Source organism: Neltuma alba, unplaced genomic scaffold (assembly GCF_004799145.2).
Source record: "Neltuma alba isolate B1F8T4 unplaced genomic scaffold, ASM479914v2 tig00004548_pilon, whole genome shotgun sequence".
Classification (NCBI taxonomy): Eukaryota; Viridiplantae; Streptophyta; class Magnoliopsida; order Fabales; family Fabaceae; genus Neltuma; species Neltuma alba.
In genome coordinates, this window is record NW_021633758.1 from 1 (window position 1) to 23,803 (window position 23,803).

The following is a 23,803-nucleotide window of genomic DNA, read 5'->3' on the forward strand; positions in this document are numbered from 1 at the left end:
CTGAACAGCCCACTCATCAGAAATCAGCAGTAGAATTGCAGAAATGCCTGGCGAAGGTCAAATGATGACGAGAGAACTATGGAAAGTTTGAGTCTTTAGATTCTGTGGGATAGTGAATTGTTGGAAGAAGGTCATTATTATGTATTTATGGAGATGAAATGAAAGCATGATGAGAGATGAAATAAATGAAAGAGCAACCAGCCTTATCTTCACAGGAATCTTGGGAGTGGATGCTAGAATGGGTAAGAAGTCAGAGTTAAAAATTTGTCACGGTTTTGTTTGACAGCAACATCCAAAGTCACAGTGGGGAGGTGAAGAGAGATGAGAGGGGCCTGGCAAGACTTTTGAATTTTGAAGACAAAAAAGGGTTGGAGGAAGAGATAATGATTAAGTAAAGAGGTGAGATCAAGAAAGATCACAAAATCTGATTGATGACTCCCTTTTTGGACGGACGCCTTTCTGATGGATGATGCAGAGTTTCCAGCGAATTCAGCAGACAGGTCTGGTTGCCCCCACCCCCATAAATATCCCATTTGGCCCTTTGATAATGAAATCCTCGTCCCCTCTACTTTTCCTGCTTATTCATCCTTCTATCTAGAAGGGGCAACAAAAATGAGGGATATGTAGTATTTATAATTTATATTAGGGCTTACTAAATTATAAAAATAATGATTATGTACTTCAACAGCTAAAACATTTTTATGAAGACTGTAAATTTTTTTTGGGGGGGGGGGGGGAAGGTTACTGTTAGTGTCTTCTAAAACTACCACCCACACATTTAGGGGGGCGTGTGTATATTAAAAAAAAATCCCTTTTATCTTTTATCTTTTTGTCTTTTTGACCCATTATTACTGGAGTTCCCTTTTTTTCTTCAATTTTGCCCAAAGAAGCTCCCTTTCATTCTACAAAAAATTCTTGGGGTGACTCTTAAATTATGAAGATACATATTACGTTATTTTTATAATAATATTGTTTTTGACAGATGGGAAAAGATAACTAAACCAAAGCTGAAATTTTTTTGGTAATAATATATAATAATATATTTATTTTATATTTAATATTTAATATAAACTAAGCATGATTGAAAACCTTTTATGAGAATATAACATTGCAAGTTTTAATTTTTATCATTTGTTGGTATGGTAAATTGCAACGGGAAAGATAGTCAATGCAACGGTATGACCAGAGAAAATTTATTTGGTTATGTAAAATTTATTTACTTTTACATTCTTAATTTATTTTTATTAAATAAAAAGGAAGTGATGCTGGAAAAAATCGTAATATTTTATTTTTAATTCTTCATAAAATTTATTTTTATTATTTTTTTTATTTTAGTAAAAAGACACAAATTTATGTAATATCTTTTCTTATCACTTTTCCTTATTTTAAAGCCACTAAGCATATCCTGCTGATAAGGTCAAAGGGAGAATATTCCTGTCCCAACTCACAACTGGTTCCTTATTTTTGGCTCCTCAATTTTTGGGGAAAGCGTGAGCTCTTTCTCGAAAAGATAAAGTTCCTTGAATGGAAATGAGCAATTTTTTATAATTTAAGATCACCAGGCAAAGACCAAAAATAAATATTTTTTAATTTTTAATTCCTAATAATGCTTTGACTTACAACCAAACCAATATAAAATTCAAAAGTGAAAAGTGAGTGGATATTGATTGGCGGGTGCCTGAATGGTGAGCAAGTGATGACGCTATGCAATAGTAAGCAGCCAAAAAAAAAAAAAGAATCTTTCCTAGTCTTCGTGTAATAAAGCTCAATTTAGCAGTGTGAAACTGGAATTTGATGGTATCCAACTTGGTGTTAAAATGATTTTTAGCAGTGTAGGAAAAAACAAGATTGAAGTATCGTTTTCAAACCTAGTTCTTGATCAGCAAGAAAGGATAACCTCTCTTGCGCATTCATTCGCTTTTATCCCAAATTTCTCCTTAGCGCTGTTTTAAAGCCATATTTCCCCACCCTTTTACTCTTCAGAAATCTGAAGCCTTTCTCATTTTCCGAACATCGGGAAATATGGGTGATTCTCCGAAGCACCCCAATCTGCCGGATAAAGATCGGGCGCCAAAAGCTCAAAGGCCATGCGACTACTGTGGCGACTCCACTGGTATTCTCTATTGTCGAGCTGATTCTGCGAAGCTCTGTTTCTCTTGTGATCGTGAAGTTCACTCTACCAACCAACTCTTCTCGAAGCACACTCGAGCTCTGCTCTGTGATGCCTGCAACGATTCGCCGGCCACAATACTCTGTTCTACCGAAAGCTCCGTTTTCTGCCAGAATTGTGATTGGGAACGGCACAACCTTTCGTTGTCTTTGGTGCACGATAGGAGGCCACTCGAGGGCTTCACTGGGTGTCCTTCCGTGAGTGAGTTGCTATCGATTCTGGGTTTTGAAGATTTGGGCAAGAAAGCCCTGTTTTCGACTGAGGATAGTGGAGTGTGTGACGTCGGTAGTGGCGATGGATTTGTGGGATCTGAGCTTGAGGAGGGCCTTTCGGACTTGTTCGTGTGGGATGCTCCTGCTGTTGTTAGCCTTGACGATTTGATAAGTTCTACAAGCTCGTCTCACAATTATCAGGCCATGGAGGTTCCTCCTCTGCCTAAGGTATATCAATAGTTTATGCTTGAAAAACATTGGAAGTCCATGTATTATCAGAATTTTGACTTGTTCAGGTTCTTCTTGTTGAATCAGAACCGTAAGGCTGCTTGTGGGCAACACAAGGAAGAAATCATTAGTCAGCTTCGTGAGCTAGCAAAATCGGAGCCCAGCTTGAATTTGGAGATGTAGATACTGAACGAGTGAGCTCCAGGCACCCCATAGTCCCTGAACAGTATTTAAAGTCGGCAAGCTTGTCCACAGGTTTTGAACATGAATTCGAGGCTGATATTTTTCCTTCGTACGAGGTAAAGCTTCTATTATGTTGGCATTTATCATTATAATGGGTTTACACATGTATCTGTGCAACGCTTGTCTTGGAACTCTATCTTTTGGTTGCATTTGCATCTGTTTTTTTTGTTGTTGTGCTGTTCTTACCATTTCTGTTATATGTGTAATTGGTGAGAAATTGATTTCTGACTTCTCATTCAATATTAGAACACTACTGAAGCATGCTTGAGATTCTGCTTTGACATGTCCTACTCTGTCGTAGTTTTTGTCCCAGTTAACCTTGGATTGTTATTGTTTAGCTTATGTCAGATTTTGAACTACTGGTTGCTGCTTTCTTAATTGTGGGTATGACATTTCTGCTAAAGAATAATACATATGCAGACAAATGTTTTAGAGGGGCATAGAGATAGTGAGACTGCAAATCAAGTTGTTCCTCCTAATACATCGTTGTATAAAGAAGAAGCTCTTGACTTCCATTCAGTTTCCACTGTCTGTGGGAATCATACCTATCTTAGCAGTGGAGGACAACTGAACTCTTTTAACTCTGAAAACTCATCGACGACCCCAAAAGTTGCTTCGTATGAGCTGACAAGTCAAGAAAGAGACTCTGCCTTATTACGTTACAAGGAGAAGAAGAGAACAAGAAGGTATAGGGGAATCCATTGCTTTTGATATGCATAAATCCGGGCTTAAATGTTCTAATGCTAGAAAAAAAAATTATCATTTGACTTGTCAAGCTGACACCCTTTGTGTGAAAAAAATAACAGATATGACAGGCACATAAGGTATGAATCACGAAAAGTTCGGGCAGAAAGCAGGACAAGAATCAAGGGTCGTTTTGCTAAGATAGAACACTGAAGTTGTGGTATAACGTCAGAACTGCAACACTGATACAAGGTGGTTGTCATTTATTTCTACGAGCTATTTTGTATATAGTGTACTTGTATATGACGTTGCGTCGAATAATTATCCTTTGAGCTAAAGCTTAGATAATACATGTAGCTATGCTAGCAAATGCATAGAGTTACAGTACAGTGTCCCCATGTAATGATATTATGTGGAGCTAAAGCTCAGTTTTCCCCCCCTAATTTTCAGGAAACGATTCATAATCTGGCTGCATCTTGTCATAGTCTAACTTTCTCTTTTTTCCATCGTCATAATCTAACCCTTTTGTTGCCTTCGAGTTAAAATATAGACCAGTCAAGGGAGTTAGATAAAAGAAATGCTTTCGATTACTGTATCTGCTAGCCCCAGATCCTCTTCTGGAATGCTGCTTTGATAAGTAGGTCACTCGCCTGTATGGGCTAATAAGACAACAGCCCCTTTGGGTTGGAGATTCAGAGCGGAAAGAAGCCTTTTCAACCTATTTGGTTCCGTTTTAAGGCAAAAACAGAGGTTTTCCTTTCCCTTTCTTGTCAGCTCAACCTCACTCGCGTGCTTGCGTTACGTATCATCTCTCCGACATGGTTTTACCTCTGTTGAACTAGGCGGCAAGAATATATATATATATATATATTCATGGTTCTAATATGCAAAGGAACGATTTATGGCTCGAACCCACTACTTCTACCATACATCTTGAAACTATAATGTTGATACGTGACTTCGGACATGACCAGAAAATGCTATAGATAACGAGCACGTCTGCAGTTAAACACCTAATATACGACACTATGATTAAACATAATTGTTTTTCAACCATGTTAGCATGTGGCTGAACAATCAAACCCTTGGAATCCCATGTTGCTCCTCTGCTAGAGCTAGAAGAAACGATAGGAGCAGGTTTGCACTTGATTTGAGTTCCACCTCTTCGTTCCTTGTTGATTCATCTTTATGTTACAGTGAAAAGGGCCTTCTTTTCACAAGATCATTTCGTTTAGAAATTTACTAGCATTGGCTGGTTTCACTGTCTCATGTCTGGAGTCTTAGGATTTCTGCCAAAACGAACATTCTAGACGGGATATCTCTAGAGCTGCTGTGAGACCAAGCAGTTAGACCCATAAATCTGGAATAAGAAAGGGGCAGAGGGGAATCATGATAGTTGACTGATTGGTTTGGGCCCCATGAGAGTAACCACTACATCCAAAGACTCTTTGAGGAGGCGGCCCTTGGCGAGGGGTCAAGATGGCTGAGTGTAAACGCTAGGATGTAGGAAATGACCTGTTCAGTAATCAGTAGTTATCCACTTGTCCCCCAGTCTAGTTCCCACATTGTTCCTTTCATTGTACTATAATTAATATAAGGGCTCAGAATAGACTCATTATTCCAGCAACCTATCTCGGTTGGATTCTTGACAGGGCCACCCTAGATTTCCCGTCTTTCATTTACTCCAGACAGAAAACCAAAAAAAAAAAAGAAGGTCACGCATGACGCCATCTTTATGTATATTTTATATCATTGAACAAGTGAACAACCCTTCTGCTTTGCTGGTAATTAGGATTTTACTACACTGACCTAAAACGGAACGTGAAGTATGACAATTCATGGATCATCAACCATAGAGGACATTCAGAATCAATTAAACTAAAGAGACCTAGCTTTTATATATATTCAACATTACGCAGTGCTACGGCACCTAATTAAATAGACCTATCCACCAACTGGTCTGAGAATTTACTACAGAGCAAAAGCATTACATTAACTAAGCGCTTAACAACGATATGGCATCATCTTCAAAGACGGGGAGAGAGTTCCGGTGGCCTGAAAGAGAAACACAGAGTGGGCTTCAAGGGGGATGTTCCATGTATTAGTTGAGTCTGAAAGCAGAGAGAGCCACCAGGCCGAGAAACGCCGTTGAGCCGACGAGAGAGATAACTACGGCGGTGGTCATGTGCCGGCAATACGCGCTGAACTCATCACATACCTCCATCCAATGCACGTGCGCGTTCCCTTTCTGTCCGATCACTCCTACTGCGGCCGCCGCTCCGTCGGCCGAAAACAGCAGAGCCATTATCACCAGGTCGCACATCGTCACCACCAACTTCAGTTCAAGTTGTTGCCATTGTTGCTTCTTCTCGCCGCCACCTCTGTTATCACCAGAGAAGCTGCCCCGTAGGAGCATGCTATGGCATTCGACACCAGAAAATACCTGATCCGGTAACACATAAATATATATAGCGCGGAAGCTTATACTAAAGCAAACTTACAAAGCAACAATGCTTTGGTTGATGAGAAATGAGTCATTTGGAGAAACCTAGAACTTACACGAAAGCAGACATGTATTTCCAGTGAGCAGTGGCTTGCAAGCGCAAGCCGGCGAAAAAGGTAATGGTCTTGGTCTCTTTGTCGACGCCGACGATGAAGGTAGCGATGAGAGTGAGTGCGACGGCGAGGAATCGGAGCAACAAATGGCAAGCTCTGAGCCTGTTTGGAGCAGGGCTGTCCACCAGCTTGCCATCGACGCCGTCTAAGGGGGTGGGCTTGTTCTGGCTCACCATGTCGTTGAAGATGAAGGAGAAGGAGAGAAGAAGGAGTATATGAGGAGGAGAGAAAGGAGAAGGGGGTTCAAATAACAATGGCGGATGCTGAGGCTGAAGGAGAAACGTTGTTGAATGAGAAAGGTGGGGAGTTGATTCGCATTGAAGCCACATCGTACGGACATCATTTAATTCAATGAACCATCCCCACTCAATGCCCTGCCTCCGCTTCCATCAGACCGTACTTCCAAATTTGTTATCAACCTTGCTTTATTTCTTTCATCTTACTTTAGTGTATATACGTAAGTGTCTTTTTCTTCAAGTTTTCACGCACTAGAATACAATTTTCACGCACTAGAATACAATTTTCACATTGAATTTTCTCTTCAGCTCACCGTTGTAAGGAAATGTGTAGCTTCTTGAAAATCTAAAGCGCATTTGAATTTAAAAGGGATAGTTTTGAAAAAATAATAATTTTTGGATATACTAAACGAGTAACTTCTATATAACATTTCTTCTAAATTCATCTATGGGTGGGTAAATTTTTCTTTTTATTGCCAGCATCGATCGGTGGGTAAATTAGAGTAACGTTTTCTGGCTGTGGTGAACCACATATGGTGGGCCAAGCTTTGTTCAATTTGAGAACAGTAATTGTGAAAATAGGCCCAGCCCATTCTTATTGGGCCTTGCTCATTTAAAGTTTAAGCAAATCCTCGGCCTATAATCTTTGGGCTCAGTTGACTTTGCCTGAGAGGGAAGGGTTTTTTTTTTAAAAAAAAAAAAGGAGCAGAAGCTCCAAGAAAAGATGAGTCCGCCGATACTTAGATTAGCCTGTAACTGAGTACAGAACAGAATGGACCAACTTTATCGATAGACCATTCAGGGGTTCAACTAGAGACCCAGCTATCGAGTTCAACAGTATGAATAACACCCTCTCACCCAAAAAAGAGGGGATTTGATTCCCTATCCTAGAATGAGGGTATTTAGGTTAACACCTAAAAATATAACGTAACTTTACTATGCCTAACATTGGTATCACGTAGAAGAAGTCATTCAAGCGCTTGACCTTTGACTTAAGTTTGAGCCCAAACCCCTGTCTAAAATTATTTTACCAAAAAAAAAACCTAGAGACACAGCTGAACATAAATCTTAATCTATTCAAGTGAAAAGTGTGTCCATTTCAGAAACTGTCTTTAGTCCTTGTTTTTCATCGTCCCGTTACTTTTATTCTTTCTGCTAAAACCGGGCACATATATTAAATATGTGGATCCAATATTGGAGCAGTTATTACGAGAGCCATGCGCTCTTCAAACATTGTAAGATACTCCTCTGGTCCTTAATATAAGACCCTTTTAACTAATTTGATTAGATTAAGGAAGTTAGGTAAGTTAGTTAATTATAAGAAAAGTGACACATTTTTCCTAAAACACCATAATCATTTTTCTTAATACCCCCCCTCCCTCTTCTACTTAATTATAGTTGAGGGAGTGTCTATAAGGGTAATTTAGAGAAAATTAATAAATATGAGAAATGGATCTTATATTTAGGACCAAAACCAACTCAAGAATTAGGTCCTATATTAAGGACCGGAGGAGTACTATGTATTATGGCATATTGATTGCGAAGTATCACGTTATACTGAAATTATCACAATTTTCACTCGACAATAAAATAATCAGTTTCAACAGTGTCATATGTGTATCGAAGCTTATGCCATAACTAGTTTTAATTACCAAGCTCACGTTAAGCGAAAGTATAAACTGATGTTAAGATGGATTATCAGAACAAGTCTGTACGCAAGAGCTGAAATTTAAATCATCACTACTGCTATTGCAGATTTGAGAAGCATAAGGTTGATTTAGGTCGTCAACCAGTTAACAGTTTGGGTTGGGAAGAAATCAGCAGCAAATCATCAAGGAAGCCTTTGGAATCTAAAAAGTTTACAATCTAGCTTGCACCAAAATGCGTGAAAGGCTACTGCTCTACGAGGCTAGTTCAGGCTTCACGCAGTAGGAACCAAAGTAAAATTATTTCCCAACAGCACTTTTAACCCTACTTTCATTTAGGCTCTAGAAGCAGCCCCTTTTTTTACTGTATGAACAGGGAAAGCAAAAAAGAGCAAAGCATGATTGTTGGCAACAAACAAAAACAGAACAAAGCATGACCGAAAAAGTAACTCATAATAAAATGTTTATCAGCAACAGAGTTGAGAATAACTAACGACACAAGCAGAGGTTTGAGCAAGCAAAGATTCTTAGTTTCTTACATCTTAAAATCCCAGAAAAACCCAAGTGGTAAAAAGTGATCAAAGATCATTGCTAAGGGAAGCGACGCAGAGCCAAAAGATTTCGCCTTGGTGGAAGGACACAGATCATCAGAAGAATGAGAACTATGGCCATTGCAATGAGTAGTCCTTCAAGAACACTTGTTAGCCCATCACATAATTTTATGCACATCGTCTTCCCCATAGTTGAATGCTCTGCCGGTGCGTGAAGAAATGGAAGAAATCTCAACTTGCACAAATGTTCAGACTTCAGGATTAATATGCTTTTGAGGAAAAATTTTCATTGGTGTCTGGCAAAAAAGAAAAAAAAAAATTCATTGGTCATTTAGTTTCAAGTCAAGTCCATCAATATAATTCCACCACCATTAGTCATGAAGTTTCCGAGTGGCAGCATACTTTTCCAACGTTGTCAACACTTATCTATCCGATGTTGACTGAGAGATACTAGAATATCACAAATTCACTATACTAACGGTTTATATGCGTCTCTTATTTAAGCTAACCACTTAAGTTAGAATGTTATGTGGTACAGGGTCACATTTTTCATCTTTTATATGAATTGTTTCTTTCCCATAATATCCCTATTTATCAAGATTTTTTTGTATCTATATGCATTAAATTATAATAATTAAATAATAGGAATAATTAAAAAAATGTTACAGATCTCTATGTACTTATTAGATACAAAAAAACCATATTAATTACTTTTTCGTATTTTTACAAAGATTTTTATATTTAGGTTTGGACTGACTGAATGAGTATCCACGATAAAATCATGGAGCCCTTATTTAAATTCTAGTCCCAAGTGTAATCAAAAGTGACCCACTTGCTGATTTTTAAATGTTGAAAACTTAAAGCAGTGTAAAAGCAAGCCCAAATATTCCTATCACTAGGTGAAAGGAAGGGGGAAAAAAAATAAAAATACTTTGGCAAAAAAAAAACTAAAAATAAACGGCACACCAGACTTCCCTGAAATTTCCCAGCAAAAACGGTGGTTTTGAAACGCAAATTCCCTTCACATTCCTACAAATCAAATATAAAACTTGTCTTTTTTAAGTAACTGTGTCCCCACCAATGTAGATTCGTGCCCAATTTCTTGCGACTAGTCCATGGAGTCAACGATAAGTTTAGACATGTTCTGATACTGAGGATCAGCCGTGGAAGATTAGCAATCTCAAGTTTGAATGACTAATCTGAGGAAGAACAGTAAAGTGATATAGACACAGGAAAATGAAGTTGAAGTTTCATAGTATGGGATGATTCACTTGGCTGTGTGGGAGAGTGCAGGGGGGGGGGGGGAGAGGGCATGATAGGAATCATTGGGGTGTGGCATGCCATTATTGGAATTTCAGTGTCAGTAAAATGCAGATGCCAAATCCAAAGGGACTGTGGCAGTGTCATTGGGCTCGCTTTTGCAATAATCATAGAGAGAGCCATCAATTGGGGCACCGAAATATAATGATGAGAGGGAGGGAAGCAACAGTTGAAGGAAACGAGGAATGATGTGGAACAGTGAAAAATCAGGAGGAGGGAGTGATTAAAAAGGACCATAGTAATAAGGGAATATAAATGATGATGATCATGAACATGAAACGTGCGGCCATCATTCACCAATGAAGCCTCCCTCTTTTACTCCCCACTGCAGTAGTTTTTGACGCTGCCTTTTTCTTTATCCCTGAGCCCACTTGTCCAGTTTCAGAGAGAGAGAGAGAGAGAGAGAGATTTAGCAGTAGTAATTGAGAGGGATGGATGATTCAGGAAATAGGAGGAGGCGGAGGAGGGGCGGGTTACTTTGAGGGATCAGGTGGGAGAAAGAGCAAAAAGCCGGGACACCATCCAATGTTACCGAATCTATCACGTGGCTCACCAATCGAGGCTCTCATATATCTCCCACGCCACCTTTTACTTCCCCACTTTTTTTAAATGCCATTGCCAGAAACTCACTTCCTGCAAGCAAGCTGCCTCTTTGTTCTTCGCCTTAAGTAACCTCTGATGCTCCCTGCCACGGATATTAGCGCTTTTTATATTCAGATCAGTTCCACAAATGAAGACTAGTTATGCAGGTTCTTCAAAACCATCTCTTCAAGTTCTCACATGCGCGTAACAAAGATTTTTACTGCATATCTGGCTTGAATGCTCTTATCAATTGGTTTAGTTAAGAAAGACAACTAGTATTCTAATAATGGGACGTTGCAGAACCCAACAAGTACCTCATTTTAAGCTAAAAATAGATAGCCTAGGAGGGAAAATGTTTTGCATAATCACTTATCATTAGCTCTCTAAACCCAGTCCAACTAATTTACCAACCACACCATTATCATCGCCCTTCAAAGTTCCCGCAAAACCACGTTGACCCCTGTCTTTTTAAGCCCTATTACCTCGTTTAGGTGGGCCTTCGACTCTGTTTTTTGTTCCTCATTTAGGGGTTCTCATCAAGCACAATAGGATTTGGAGTATCTACATGAGTTCCAACGAGAAAGCGGCTAAAGATGCCGATTCGGTCAACTGAAATGCAATATGCCAATATCACCTTTTTTTGGAGTACTGCAATTACCTCCCAGGCGGTAATGCAAATGATAAAAGCTCGTTCTTCTTGTTATTGCCAGCTACTACTCAGAAAGTCGGACAAGATAAAGCAATTATCAGACATCCAATGTATCAGAATTACAAAAAGTCTATCGCAACAGGGAATTAGATAACGAATTCTCATTATTTAATTGGTTAAGTTCAACAATGACATTGTCTTGACTCCGGAAAACATATCATGCATAATTTTTGCACAAGTCCGCAAAATATTACACTATGAAGAATTATAACAGCTCTATCTCATGCATATAACAAGTTCGTCCGTTTTCCTTAATCGCTACTAGGTATTCAGCCTGTAAAATGAACGGCAATGGAGCTGAAGCTTGTGTACCTCTCCGTGGCCAGCTCAAACAGCGTCCATAACAGCAATTACACAAGAGCAGCATTCACTTGAGACCACCACATTAAGGCATGTACCTGAAATTCCCAACTCCAACACTTGAGGCATGTCAATTCCAAGGTTCGATAGGTACAATTCGTTTGATCATGAAAACCTTAATTGAGAATCATCTTCCATTGTCCACACAAAGTCAGGCATGTCCAATCTTGGCCCAGCAATCGTCCTGTATATATAGAGCTTCTCAACAGGACAACTCTCTGGCCTTGAATCTGGAGGTCCTCTCTCATCAATGACTTCAACATTAAGTCTGGGCATCTTCTGACCCAGCAGTTTACATGCTCCAAAACTCACCAAACACGAGGACATCCAAAGGGATCGCATTGTCTCCAGCTTCGCAGCATTGGCCAAAAGGGCCTTGTCACCAAATGGGCAGTCCCTGATCTCTAGCTTTCTAAGGTTATCACACCCAGAAAGTATATGATGGAGTCCCAAGTCACTCTCTCCAGCAAACGCCACAGAAAGCATCTCGAGCTTCTTCCCATAGGTACCAATGTAGTCAAACACACGATCAGTAAGAAGACCCGAAAGAGATAGACGCTGGAGATCCTTACAATGTTCAACAATAGCTCCAAAACCAGCATCCAGCGGTTGAAGGGTAAGGTAGTCAGGAGTTCGAGGCTCAATGATACACAGGCGAAACCGAGTCATATTGGGCTTGTTTCTAGCAATTGTAACTAGAGCAGCATTAGACATCTGCCGACAGAAATAAAGAACTGACTGGAGCTTTGGGCAGCCTTCGGACACAGAAACAAGCCCATGTTCTGTCAACGCTACATTTGGCTCTAACCCAAATGGGTCAGATGGAAAAACTCTGAGCTCTCTTAAATCCTTGCACGACGCAGCTAGGGCATCAAGGCCAGCATCTTCTATGTAATCCAGCACCTATAACAACAACCTTAGTTAGCATCAGAATTCACAGTAGGACTCTGGATGTCGCACCAGAGATGAAAACATATAACGAAAAGTAACATCATCTAAAATCAAGCATACCCATAACCGATGCAAATTACGGCATTGACTGACAAGCTTGATCAGATCAAGGCTTTGAATAGTTGCATAACTCAAGTTTAGTGATGTTAACCTAGAGCAGATAGGATAGATAGCTGGAAGGTAGGATGGGAGCACATCCCAGAAGCCAGACAAACTCCTCAATTGCTTACACCCAGATAATGCTCCTGCTAAGTTTAAGACCTCAGGTCGAATGTCAGACGAGTAGGCTCCTGTACCTAACTCAATTAGCTGAGGAGCCCGGCCAAGTAGGTTGGCTAGCCTATCAAGGGGCACGGCACGGTTGAGACGAAGAGTCTGCAGGTTGGGACACCTGCCGACCAGGCGCTCAAGTGCAGAGAAGCTCACCTCAGAACCTAAGCAAGAAATGTTGAGAGAAACTAATGACGTACACGAATCAGGAAAATGACTCAGCCAATGCCCATTAAGGTCGTCCACTTCACTCTCCCGCAAGTCCAACTCTCTCAAATTCCTGCAATATATTATTAGCATGAGAGGATGTATCAGTGACAATGGCAAGACACTTTCTACAAACAAACTAGCCCGTCTGAATCAAGGATGCATTAAACAAACTGAGCCATACCATGCCAAAATATTTAAGTATTCATTTTATATGCATGACTTGTTTCAAATTAACTGTCGGACGTCAACTACCCAAATTTGAAAAGTCCACGAATATGTCAAACCCACAACCAAGGAAAAACAAACAACTGCAATCATGATTACAATACGAATCCTTAAATCATGTGGCTGCCGGATCAACTCCAATACCCCCTTTCCAGGTGCCCCACCATCCTCCCTCCCTCAAATACAAGTGTAATAGGAAATTAGAAGAACAAAACTAGTAAGCGTGCGTTTCACCCGGATTCGACTTTACCTTAATAAACGACCGGACAACCGGAGTAAACTACAGCCTAAAACTCCCAAATATTTGGAAATTTTGAAGAGGTAGCTCCAAAGTTAATACTAAGAATTCTTGACAAAAGAGGAGTAGTATCTGTGATAACTAGAGGGGGGGAGCTTGATGCAATGTTATCAGAATAGCATTAAGCTGAGACAACGCATAACGAGAAGAAGTTTGTCACAAAAACTATAGTTAACCAATATAACAACTGATCAAAGATCATAAGAAGATATAGTACAGATTAGACCTTCTGCAGACAGTATCAAATGTTCCCCTAGAACGAAGTACTACAAGCCTACCGACAGAATGTACCATCAGGCCATATATTTAAAGCATCATAGCGCTATAATGTTGTCGAAAGCTTGAAACTTCAGCCAAGTGTAACCATCCAGCCATAGAAAAGATCCGAACTTTGCGATCTTCTATGGAGCAAGAAAATGTTCGGAACCTAAATTCTCTCCCTCTCATGCTCACTCCGACCAAAAGCAAAGCCCAGACAAAATTCATGGAAAATGAGAGAGAAGTGAGGATGAAAAGACCTGCAATTGGCAGCAACTGCGGCAAGTCCATCGGTACTAAAACCCTCGCAGGAGGACAGCACGAGGACTTTGAAGTTCTTAAAGGATTTAGCGATCAACTCCAAGCTCTCATTTGTTATGACCATTCTCTTGAGTCGGATCTCCTCAAGCCGCGGGTAGGCCTCCGCCATAGCCGCGATCCAAGGACACACAGAGCCACCCCAACCCTCCGGCACCAAATTGAAGTCAGCAAAGTGAGGTTTCCCTTTGAGGGAAATGGATCTCATCTCCGGGAACCGTTTGATCACCATCGCAGGGCTAACAGCATAGCAGTTCCCGATGAAAACTCTCTTCCGACAGCACCGTTCGATCTCGTACCATGATTTGCACACCAACGAGATCACGTTACGGTCCCTATCCGACTGAATAAATGAGAAAACATGCTCGAGGACCTCCTCAGGGAACGAGTACGCCATTCTTTGCATTGCGAAGCGGCTCAGAGAATTCCCAAGGAATCAAAGATGTCGTTTAGCAAAATGAATACCTTGCCGGCACAAACAGGACAAGCTCCTCAGGTAGAAGCAACAGGGCGGAACCGTTAGATCTGAAGCGCCATTGACAAGTTCGCGGCTGCCGGAGAGAGAGTGCGCGAGGGTGTGTATGTTGGGGAGAGTGATGGGGAGAGAGAGGATAAGGATTTTAAGTTGTGACCAATAAGGTTAGAAATTAACTAAGGTTAAATAGGAAGGGGAGGTTCGCAAGAGAAAGTGACGAGCAATCACGGCAGCGACACGTGGTGGAGAGTTAACAAGAACCGTCGGATGGGCGGGGTGAGAAGCTGATGTTATCCGTTTGAGGGCCACGGAAGAGGAGCCGCAGAAAACGGGTGTACGTAAAGAGGAAAGAGCGACGGCTGATGAGGGAAGGGCCGGGGACCAAAATGGATGTCATTCACGATATTTTGAATGTATCGCGAGTCATGGAGGAGACCGACAGGATTATCGCTGGACGGGAAGGAAGGGGGGGTTGTGATAAAGTGTTATGATGTGCAGCGAGATGAGTGTGGAACGGGAATCTCATGATTTGTGGTGCACGGCTGGATCTGAGAGGTGGGATAGGATACGGCGGGGACCACCAGTGACGGATCATATTAAAGCCAGCTTAGCTAAAAAAAATAGTTAAGCCACGGAGGTTAGATACATGAGGGGGGAGAGGGAATGATACCAAGTGGGCGAGCGCTGGAAATCATGACATCATGACCGTCCAATCATGGATCACCATTTAATTCTCCCACTCAGGCACTCAGCCCCCTCTCTCTCTCATGCCCATGGCTGCCGTCGCTGTGCGTTTACCCGTCAAACAACATCTTTTTCCCCGCAGATTTATTACAGAGAGAGAAGCTAATTTATTTTCAAGTACAGAAATGATTTTTCACTACCACTGTCCCATTTTGTTCAAATATCTGAGCATAATTGAGTATCTAATCTGCAATTTTACGTAATCATCAGTCACATGGGCAACACTGAAAATAGTGCACCCCATATTATACAACTCAGGCATGTCATCAGATTATAATTATGTGGCAATATAATAGTGCACCCCAAAAAAAAAAAAAGTAACCCATGAATTCCAATTTTTAATATATAAAAAACTGGTGGGGTTATATTCTCCTACATCATCACTCCTTCATTCTGTCTTTAGACGGGGGAAGGGATAAGGCACGTTACGTGTGCTGATCGAGTTAAATAGTCCAATCAGGTAAACAAGCATATGTGTTGATGAAGCGATTGGTGATTTGAATGGTAGGGTTCGTTAATTAGGAATATTTTATTTTTAACTTTAAACGCAGCATCGGGCTCACCAAACAGATGAAAGGTTGGGGGTTAAGTGGAGAAATGGCTGAAAAGTGCTGGGATTAGAACGACTTTTGGTAACTTGTGGTAACAAGTCAATGAGAGCACAAGTTTAACAAGGCAAGTATCCATTTACTTTAATCTCCTAATTATTATTAATAATAGAGAATATATTCAGTCGTATTCTCGTGCCTGTCAATGATGTGGTGAATCCCATCATAGCAAGTTATCTATCCATCTATCTATCTATTAATGAAAACCAAACAAGTCAAACTAGCAGATCATCGTGTGTAGAACGCAATTTGGAATAATAAAGGTTGGGAGGAAGAGTAAAGAGAGCGACTGGATATTCACTATTGTGGGATTAAACCTGAGGAGTCAGATGGATCATGTGGGGAGGAACCAAAGATCAAGGGGGAAAAAAACGTGAGGTGGCAATTTTGACTACAAAGGGAGATGGAAAATACTATTTTAGTCCAAGAGAAATAAAATTTTTTTATCTCATTTATAAATTATATTATTAAAATTTTCACGCATTATTTTACTTTTTATTTATCATTATATAAAATTTTATTTTTTGAAGAATATGCATGCGTAAAATAAAAATAAAATTTAAAATTATTAAATTTTGAGAAAAAATAATAAAATTTATTTATTTTGTTCTAATAAAATAGAGTGGAAGTGTGTGTGAATTTAAATTATTAAATAATAATTTGGGGAGGAATTGATTTTAAAGTACAAAGAGTTGCACGTTGCATCACAATCATCGTCTCTCTCTCACGCAGACATACACAAACTGCGTACGGTCACATGGTAAACAATGGCTTCTAATTCACTAACACGACACTGCCCCGAATAAAAACCTGAAGCCAGTGGCAAATTCTCTTCTTTTTTTTTTGAGTTATCGGTTTTCCTCAAATGGTTTAAAAAAAAAATTGGTTTCGAGAGAAAGAGGGGTGGAAGGAGGGGTAAAATTATTGGGGGGAAGAGGAAATGACGGAAATGGGGCTGGTGATTGGGCGGGATTGCAATAATAAAAGAGAAAGGAGGGCACAAGGGTGTCAGAGGATGAAAACGACGTGGTATTATGTGGTTCCTATCACTGCCTGGGCATGGATTCCATAGGGCTGTCTCCTTTTCTCCCAAAAGCTGACCTCCTGAGCTGGCCTTTGCCTCCCTTCCCTCCTCCAGATCAATGGTTCTGATTTTCTTTTGCTCGCCACACAACCCCCCCCCCCATTCAAATGCCTCGGGTCTCTCTTCCGGGTCTTTTTTCTTTTTCTCGCTTCATTATTTTTTAAAATATTTTTATTCTTGATTTTACAAAAAGGAAAATTACATCTGAGGATCTTCTAAAGTATTAAATACCGTCAGCTGATCGACAACCTTAGATTTTGGGAATTAAAAAAAGGACAAAATCCTAGTTAATTAACTCTCAAAAATTTAATTTTTTAATTGTAATTAATATTGTTAGAAGGTCTAAAATGTCATTTGCACCTGATTTTATATAAACTTCAAATTGATTATAAATTTTGTTTATGGCATCAAATTCAAGTATTGTTCGAAGACATTCTTCATATTTATACAGAGTCCAGCTTGAGATGATATGTTGAAAGGGTTAAGTAGCCAAAACTTGTTGCCTCAAATCAACGCTGATATAACGAATTTATTTTAAATGAAATGTCATTCATATGAATTCTAAAACCCTAATTGTCTGAATTAAGATATTTCAATTGTCAGCTGATTTATTTGTCATTCTTCCTTCTCAGTATGTCAAGAGGAACTAGGTAAGAAAAACTATCAAATTAAAATAATTGGTAAGGAAATTTGATGTTAAGATGTTAATTATTTATTATTTAACCAAAACAGCCTTTGAAGAAAGAAATGTACCACCACATGTTTTAAATTACACCACAAAATAAATCTTATTACATTATAAACTAAATTTTGTATTTAGAACCGGGGGAAGTATTTGAGTATTTTATGAAAATTAAGACACTGAATTAAAAGAATAATTAAAGAATAAAATGACATCAAATGATAAAATTGCAATGAAGTTTAAAAAAAGGCAGCCTTGACAAAAATAGTTATGGAGCATATTTCAACCTAAAACGGTAATAGCTGATAAATCTTGTTCCCTGTGAATATGAATAAAATAAGGATTTGGGGGGGGGGGGGGGAAGCAGAGCTGGGATGCACGTAAAAGAGGATTGGAAAAATAGAAAGATGACGAAGACATAAAAGAGGGGAATTAATGAGAAGAGGATTAGAGTATGAAGCCCACGCATGGTTCCCCCGGGAATCTCTCTGCCTCCATCGACTCCCAAATTGACTTCAACTTTTATTTGTAATTTTTGTTGTTTAAGGAACCACAACCGCCCCCCAATACCTGCACGCCAATACAAAAATCCCCCCCGCATTTAATTATGTGATTAAATAAATCAGTATTAACAACTGTGAGCTCCTGACAATATTTAAAAAGCCGGGGTCGTTGAATTTGAATGGTACGAAATTGAATTAAGAAATAAAAAAGGGGGAATGAGGTGGCGGGAGGGAGATCGGGTACACGTGAAGGCGCATATCCAGAGCAGCGAGGGTTGGATCCCTTGGGAGATGGAGCGCAACGCGTGCCGCCTCGCTTGCTGACCCTTCCTTGTTCCCTTCCCCCCTCTCACCTCTCAGCCTTCAGGCCATCGCATACCGTTCCCGACTTCCCGTCCCCAAATTAAAAAAAAAAAAAAAAAAAATCCTATTTTCATTCTTTAATTTTATGCCATGTTTTATTTTTTTTAACTTGATCAAAGGTTTTTGCTTTCACGGCTTTAATACAAAGGATTTTTGTATTGCTCAACAAATATGTTTTTTAAAAGGAAAAATGACATTAAGGTCCCACACAAACAAATATATAGTAAAAAAGTCTCTTGAAATGTGATAATTTTTCTGAAGTCCCAAAGGGACCTGACTGCCATTTTCAAAAAGTTAAAATGACTTCCTTGCCCTAGCATATCAGAGGCAGAAGGCGCTGAGATGAGTTTCCCGCATAATGTGGCTCTGTTACGGCTAGGAGAGAGGACATGGAGAAAGAAGGAAGGAGCCATTAATAATGAAATATTTTCCCCATTACCATCAGTAAAGTCCAAAGAGGTTCCATTTGAATCTTCACAAATCTTCAGATCTGGAAATTTCTTTCATCTCCTCTCCTGGAATATTTTTCTTGACAGATTAATTGTGTTTGGGAATGAGAAATCAGAAAATCGTTTTTGCCTTTGATACTGTAAAGCTTTTATTTTTGGTCTGAGATGAACAAGTAAATCAATGGAAAAACTGTGTTTTTGGTTGGTGTGTGTTGGTAATTTAAGTTGGGTGTGTATGATGACCATGGGTGATCTGTTTTTGGGTTGCTTGTGAGTGGTTTTGCTCTGTTCTGACGTTAATTTAGGGGCAAAGGAAGAAAAAGATGAAGGTTAGTCTGGGTAAAAACCCTTAGCACGAAATGGGATATTGTGTTGTCAATCAGGCCGCGATAGTTGTCAATATGTGCCGCGACAGTTGTCAACGTAGCTCCTTGACTTGTCAATGACAGTTGCGTGATTCTTGATGCATGTTTAAATTACTGATGACGAGTATGTCTGGAAAGCATTTATTTTGTTTTGTTCACATAGGGAAAAGTTTATAAATGATGGAGAGGATAATATGAGATATGTGAGAGGTAGTGTGAGAACAACAAATATAAAGGAGGGCACAAGTTATTAAGAATTGAAGAAAATTATATCATCAATTACTGGAAAAGAAAGTAACTCATTTCTTTTGAAATTCTCAATTGTGTATAGCTCAACAGCACTCAGTGTAGAAATTAACAACATGAGTTATCCAAAATAACAATTAATATAACAAGAGTTAATAACAAGTGATATAACAATTTCATAACAAACGAATGTGTGGATATTAGCAATTGATATTCAAAATTTTTACAACTGAAGGTGTCATTTATTTATAATGTTAAATAATATTTGCATTAAAATATAATTATTAAGAAGAAGGTGTTACTCAAATTTATGTTCAATTGATAAGGGACAGTGCCTTCATTAACAAGTTATAGTGTTCCATTGGCAAGTCACAGTGCCACCATTGATAAGTTATAGTGCCACCATTAACAAGTCAGTATGCCACCAATGACAAGTCAGTATGCCACCATTGATAACTGATAATTCGCCGCGGCGTTTGACCATATCCGTCGCAGCTCTCCCATCTATTCCAAGAAGCTATCATTTTGTGTAAGGCGCCGCGGCTCTTGATTATATCCGCCGCAGCACCCAACCCTTTTAAGAAGTTATTCGGTGAACAATAAGTTACAGTGTTACCATTAACAAGTCAATGCGCCACCATTGATAAGTTATAGTGCCACCATTGACAAGTCACAATGTTACCATTAACAAGTCACAGTGCGACTATTGACAAGTCCTAGTGTCACCATTGACACTTCATTAATAATAATTATATATGACAATATAACCAAAATATAATATGATAAAGTGATTGAAAATGTCATATGATACTAAAACAGGTTAAGTAACTTGAATTTATATTATTGACAACTTATATTAGGAAATTAATTGACAAGTCACAGTGTTCCGTTAACAAGTCATAACAGGTCTAATGACAATACAGGGTGCAGGTAATGACAACTGAAATGATAGCAGAATTTAACATGCCGATTCATAGCCAACTTTTATTTACACCTTCATATACATAAAACTACACTTATTTTACAACCCATCCAAAAAAAACATAGGGGTTGCATATAATTACGAAACTAACTATTGGTGTGTATCCATTTACAAAAAATTCTCTTCACACACATTTACAAAATGTTCCCCTCACATCCGTATAATATTTTTCGAAGGGCAATGGCATTTGGAAATATTTGCCCTTCTCCAATAATCAAATCTCTCCATTTTGTGGAATTCATTTGTGGTGTAGGTGTTGGGATCATTTCAACAGCACAAAGAATTGATGATGGCTCTCCAATCTCATCAAATGAGGTAGGCAGAGACATAGACGATCTATTGATACCTCCAAATGATTGATCAATCCTGTAGAAAATGACAAGTCAGGGTGCATGCATTGACAAGTTGGTAGCAAGACAGTAACAATTGATATTGATAATAACAATTTTGTTAAACTAAACTTACACATCTTGCTCCTTCATTATATTATCCCTTGTTGCTTCTATGTGGTCTTTATTTCCATTCTCTTCTACATACACATGACCACTTTTTTCATTGAATTTTTGTCAAATTTTCTACCCCATCATCATCTACCAACTCCGCAAATATTTTTTTTATCAAGCACAACTGAGAATTTCAAGAGAAATGAGTTACTTTCTTTTCTAACAATTAATGATATAATTTCCTTCAATTCTTCATAACTTGTTCCCTCTTTTATAGTTGTTGTTCTTACATTACCTCCCACATATATCATCTTCTCCATCATTTATAAACTTTCCTCCTATATGAACAAAGCACAATAGATGCTTTCCAAGCATACTCGCCATCAGTAATTTAAACTTGCATTAAGAATCACGCAACTGTCATTAACAAGTCAAGGAGCTACGTTGACAACTGTCACGGCACACATTGACAACTATCGCGGCCTGATTGACAACACAATATCCTATTTCGTGTTAAGGGTTTCTACTCAGACTAATCTTCATCTTTTCCTTCCTTTGGCCCTAAACTAACGTCAGAACAGAGCAAAACCACCCACAAGCAATCCAAAAACAAAGTACCCATGGTCATCCTATACACCCAACTTAAATCACCAACACACACCAACCAAAAACATAGTTTTTCCATTGATTTACTTGTTCATCTTAGACCAAAAACAAAAGCTTTACAGTACCAAAGGCAAAAATAATTTTCTGATTTCTCATTCCCAAACACAATCAATCTGTCAAGAAAAATATTCCAGGAGTTGAGAGGAAAGAAATTGCCAGACCTGAAGATTTGTGAAGATTCAAATGGAACTTCTTTGGACTTCACTAATGGTAATGGGAAAGATACTTCATTATCAATGGCTCCTTCCTTCTTTCTCCATGGCCTCTCTCCCAGCCCTAACAGAGCCCCATTATGTGGAAAACTCATCTCAGCACCTTCTGTCTCTGATATACTAGGGCAAGGGAGTCATTTTAATTTTCTGAAAATGGCAACCAAGTCCCTTGGGAACTTCAGAAGAATTATTACATTTTAAGGGACCTTTTCGTTGTATATTTGCTTGTGTGGGACTTTAATGTCATTTTCTCTTTTTAAAATTCAAACTTATATTCTCTTTTTAATTAAAATGAGTTTATTTACCACCTCAACCAACAGTTGGTTCTTTAGTTTTATAAAAACAAAACTATCTTGTCACTCTTTTTATTTTTACAGTGAAACTATCTTTTCACTCTGTTAATTCTAAGACTATTGGTTTGATAAATGAAAAATATTGACATGGAGATATTATCAAACATTAACTTAACTCTTTTGAAAGTAACAATGGTAGGTGTAAAACAACTTATTATTTGACACTAATGATATCAGGATTGGATGACTGAAAATATATTTGATAAAATTAGAATATCAAATTAAAATATTACTGTTATAGAAAATTAGAGGCATGGTGATATATTTTTACCTTTTTTTCACAGACATTCTCGTTCATGGTTGCAAATTGGATTTTCAATACGTGTGCAGTCACTATAAGATGTTTTGATCTCATGAAGATCATGAAATGAGTGCTGGTTATTGGTTAATTTTTAGGCTTTAATTGTTAGTTGTAGGGGATCACATAGTTATTTAAGGTATTAGCGTTTTCCCTCCTATGTTCCATTTGAGAGGAAAAACTTATACACGTGTCATGTTCATAGAAAATCAAACCCACAGCTCTAGATATTTGCTTCATGTTATTGGGCTTCCTACCCAACATACCAGAGTTTTTTTATGGCGCGTCAGCATTAGTAATTACTGTTTGAATTTATGATTATGAATAGTGGTTTCTATGCTGGGGAAAAAAAAAGAGAAAAAGAATAGCGTTATTTATAATTTGTATTTTATTGTTTTTTCTTGTTATACAAGCTGCAAGTCTTCCGTTCCGTGCATGGCTCTGATAAACCATATGATCACATGAACGAATTCAAGGGGCAATATTTAAATTATAGCCACCAACAATTTTATTGATTTGCTTATATCTTACAAATACATTTTATACGTTTTTTGTCCGCATCCTAAAAGTTAATTCCTTATCTCTATCTCCGCCCCAATTATTGAGGTTGGAGTTAATTCCTTAAAGGGGCTTGTAAATAATGTAACTTCTATAAATATATTAATTTATAAATTATATATTTATAGAATATATATCTCTATTTTTATTTGTTTTTTGCAGCGATAACACTGTGGCAACCCCCCTTTTCTCCTTAACAATTACACAGAGTTTTCGTTAAATTGCATTGCAGTGTCAGTAGTACTCCTCCGATCCTTAATATAAAATATATTTAACTAATTTAATTAAATTAAGAAAGTTAGGTAAGTTAGTTAATTATAAAAAATTATATATTTATTCTAAAATACCATAATTATCTTCTTTAATATCCTCTCTCCCTCTTTTACTTGATTATGGTTAAGGGAATATTTATAGAGATAATTTAGAAAAATTTGATAAATATGATAGATAGGTATTATATTTAAAACCAAAATCAACTCAATAACTAGATCTTATATAAAAGTATTAAGGATCGGAGGAGTATATTAAGATAAAAATAACACTCAGCCCATGCATAAAATAAAAAGAGCCAAAGGCGATTGAAGTTAAAATTAATGCGAGTAATAAAACTCAAAACGATCAAAAGGACAACTTTTCACGTGGGAGTTTCATGCCACTGAGGCAGGTTTTATGAGTTTTTCCTAAC

The 23,803-nt window shown here is 38.5% G+C and overlaps 2 protein-coding genes and 1 pseudogene across 2 annotated transcripts; 1 reads left to right on the forward strand and 2 right to left on the reverse strand.

The window, feature by feature from the left end:
• Positions 1–1,957: 1,957 nt before the first annotated feature.
• On the forward strand, positions 1,958–3,989 carry LOC114745150 (zinc finger protein CONSTANS-LIKE 13-like). The gene is made up of 5 exons (XM_028933293.1): positions 1,958–2,610; positions 2,698–2,773; positions 2,827–2,909; positions 3,256–3,539; positions 3,660–3,989. The coding sequence occupies exons 1-5, from the start codon at positions 2,023–2,025 to the stop codon at positions 3,748–3,750; spliced, it is 1,122 nt and encodes a 373-aa protein (XP_028789126.1). The 5' UTR covers positions 1,958–2,022; the 3' UTR covers positions 3,751–3,989.
• A 1,389-nt stretch (positions 3,990–5,378) lies between these two features.
• LOC114745149 (CASP-like protein 1E1) lies at positions 5,379–6,395 on the reverse strand (annotated as a pseudogene).
• A 4,873-nt stretch (positions 6,396–11,268) lies between these two features.
• On the reverse strand, positions 11,269–14,988 carry LOC114745151 (protein TRANSPORT INHIBITOR RESPONSE 1). The gene is made up of 3 exons (XM_028933294.1): positions 14,030–14,988; positions 12,569–13,058; positions 11,269–12,460 (listed from the first exon to the last, which is right to left on the reverse strand). The coding sequence occupies exons 1-3, from the start codon at positions 14,491–14,493 to the stop codon at positions 11,663–11,665; spliced, it is 1,752 nt and encodes a 583-aa protein (XP_028789127.1). The 5' UTR covers positions 14,494–14,988; the 3' UTR covers positions 11,269–11,662.
• Between the last annotated feature and the right edge of the window lie 8,815 nt (positions 14,989–23,803).

What these genes read in the sequence shown, in the direction of transcription:
- LOC114745150 (XM_028933293.1), top strand. Translation starts at nt 2,023, where the DNA reads ATGGGTGATTCTCCGAAGCACCCCAATCTGCCGGATAAAGATCGGGCG. An exon ending in AGGTTCCTCCTCTGCCTAAG is followed by an intron (nt 2,611 to 2,697) that starts GTATATCAATAG and finishes TTGTTGAATCAG; the next exon opens with AACCGTAAGGCTGCTTGTGG. An exon ending in GCTAGCAAAATCGGAGCCCA is followed by an intron (nt 2,774 to 2,826) that starts GCTTGAATTTGG and finishes GGCACCCCATAG; the next exon opens with TCCCTGAACAGTATTTAAAG.
- LOC114745151 (XM_028933294.1), bottom strand. Translation starts at nt 14,493, where the DNA reads ATGCAAAGAATGGCGTACTCGTTCCCTGAGGAGGTCCTCGAGCATGTT. An exon ending in GCAGTTGCTGCCAATTGCAG is followed by an intron (nt 13,059 to 14,029) that starts GTCTTTTCATCC and finishes AATATATTGCAG; the next exon opens with GAATTTGAGAGAGTTGGACT. An exon ending in GTAATTTGCATCGGTTATGG is followed by an intron (nt 12,461 to 12,568) that starts GTATGCTTGATT and finishes TTGTTGTTATAG; the next exon opens with GTGCTGGATTACATAGAAGA.